The sequence below is a fragment of the Colletotrichum graminicola genome, assembly GCF_000149035.1.
Source record: "Colletotrichum graminicola M1.001 genomic scaffold supercont1.147, whole genome shotgun sequence".
NCBI lineage: Eukaryota > Fungi > Ascomycota > Sordariomycetes > Glomerellales > Glomerellaceae > Colletotrichum > Colletotrichum graminicola.
In genome coordinates, this window is record NW_007361151.1 from 21410 (window position 1) to 23948 (window position 2539).

General features: G+C 52.3%; 1 protein-coding gene across 1 annotated transcript; it reads left to right on the forward strand.

Moving 5' to 3' along the window:
* Positions 1-2035: 2035 nt before the first annotated feature.
* On the forward strand, positions 2036-2257 carry GLRG_11850 (uncharacterized protein; the record flags this gene model as incomplete). Its single annotated transcript, XM_008102530.1, has 1 exon — positions 2036-2257. The coding sequence occupies one exon, from the start codon at positions 2036-2038 to the stop codon at positions 2255-2257; it is 222 nt and encodes a 73-aa protein (XP_008100721.1).
* Between the last annotated feature and the right edge of the window lie 282 nt (positions 2258-2539).

Below are 2539 nucleotides of genomic sequence, written 5' to 3' on the forward strand. Positions count from 1 at the left end.
TTAGAGGAAGGGCGGTGTGAGAGCGAAGTCCTGGGGGGCTAGGAGTAGTTACTAATTCCACATTACAAGGCTGCGTGAGGACAGCTCCTAAGGCTGGTTTTCATTCTATCTCGGTCAGGGTTTAGCAAATTCGGTGGATGCTTTCGTTCTGATAAGTAGGCATTTAAGTTTCGGGTACGTATAAAGTACACTTGCCGTAGGTTGGCCAACACAATCCACAGCCTGTGAGTGCAGAGTCATTGTCAGCAGCAAAAATCAAAACCAATACCCTCGTCCTTATCCAGACCACTAAAATTCCAAGACTCTCCCTCGCTGCCACACACACGACTACCACCAATCTCTTTGCTCGTCGCTTTCGCCCATCCCCTCGTCTACGACAGAGTGGCAGTCCCTAGAGCCAGGGAACTCCTTCATCATGCCGTCTCTAAAAGCTCCCTTGGTGCGTCTGCTGCGCTATGGCTCCAAAAGAAGAGCGACGCATGCCATGGAATGGCAAACGTATGAGGCGTCAGGTGGCTTTTATCACACTAACAGCGTGAAATCAGACCGGGAAGACCTCTGGGAGACAGACAGCTGACCTGCCCTGGCTCATTTGGTTGGGCGGCAGAGTGTGACGGCGGATGCGGCTTCAAGTCATGATGATGGCTGTTATAGACGTCGCATCACAGAGCGTGTACGGTCTGTACATGAAAGCCGGCGCTGGGAAATGTGGTAACGTCAATCGCGCCCCGAGATAACCAGACCCGCTTCCATCCGCGCTTAACAGACGAAGGTCAGGACGGAAATCAGGAGTCTTTTATGCTGTTAGATCTTGTACAGGGTCTCATCTCGAGGGGTTCGTTGGTGCCGAGGGCCATCTTGGCGAGCTTTGTAAGGGAAGATCGACTCGGTACATCGAACCGTGTCTCTAAAGACTCACTGGGTAGCCGGCTGGACGACGACGGCGGCGGAAGACTGTTCTGGTAGATACTGCTGCCCTGCCTGGGCGTCGCATCGACATCATGGACAAGGGCATCCGTGGTTGCTTCAAGGGTTGTGGCCTATCTTCAGGAGTTTGGCCGTCGGCGTCGAGGGACGACGGTGTGCCATAGTCTGGAGGCCAATGCCATCTGAAGCTGGTGGCGAGATTGGGTGTTTGCGTTGATTGTGACATTCCGGGTTTGAAACCTCGAGACAGTTTAGCGGTCGGTCGTTTGCGTCAAGGGTGGTGCTGGCTTGGCGAAAGCCAGGTCGCGATGTTGCCAGGTGTTGTAAGTATTAAGAGAATTCAAAGCATATTTGGTGTTTGAGAGGTGGCAAGGGCTTTGACGCTCCATGGTGCTGGTGATGCTCTGGGGACGATGTCGAAAATGTTTGATATTGTTGGCATTGCGAAGGAGCGCAGCCAAACGGGCACGTGGGGGGATGAGGTGTGTAAGGGAAATAGGATCTCGTCTTCGAGTACGATCGGTCTCTTCTCGAACGCGAGGCCTCTGTCCTTGTGCCATCGGTGCAAGTCTCGTGAGTGTTGATGAGGCTGCTATCCGACCTTAGCCGGGCGCTAGATGCCAATCTGCGAGTTGTCAAGTCGGCGGTGGAGCATTCTCGTACGCATGTCAAGGCCATGTCAAGGCCATTTAGTCAAGTGATAAGAGGGCAAAGGACCTGGTTTTCATTAGAGAGGGCGACTGCCTTGGACCCGGTTCAGTGCGTCTGTACCGGCCCAAGAACTCAAACGAGTCGGATGTAGGCGCTGACAACTTGGTGGCATTCCTCCCTCCCTGGTGGTCACGCCGTGGTCTTACGGACGAAGCCATTTTCCACGCAGGCTCCTGTTCCGAGGGGCAATGCTAATCTTTTATTAACCAACCTCAGCACCTAAGAATACCGTGATCGTGGTGCAAAGCTGAGAGACCAAGTGGACCGATGTAGGAGAAGGGATCAAGCGGCCTTACCTTGGCGGCATGGCCTAAAACGTACAAGGAGCTATTACTGGTGATAAAAGGACATGGTGGCGGTGAAGTAGATAGGTGCAGACGTCGCGTCGAGGTTGAAGATGGCGATTACGAAGACTCTGTCGTCAAGGACCTCGGGGTTGCGCGTGGTAAAAAAGCGCGGCAACTACAGCAGCACCGATCAGGCGGGAGAGCGTCAGGCGAGGCGTCTGTCATTGATGGCGAGAAACCGGAAGGCTGGGAAGCAGAGGGCAAATAATGACGATACGGGATCGGGTCTAGCGGTGTCGAGGGCGTATGGCTTCTGGAGGTTAGATAGATAGACACGTGCACTTGTATTCCCGGAATACATGCTGTCATTATAGCTAGATACCTATTTTTATAGTCTCTTCACTACGTTATTAAAGTCTTCTTATTAGTCTGTGTGTCTCTGAAGTCTAAAATGTGCAAAGGGGAACATTACATCCTGTAGATGGTGGTATAAAGGTAATAATGACTTGTTTCTGCGGACTTAGATAGGAAGATAGTGCGCTTGAAGATGGTCTATGTAGACTTTGGACAAGATTAGACCTGATGTGCTGACAGGCTGCGGTTGGTTGATGTGG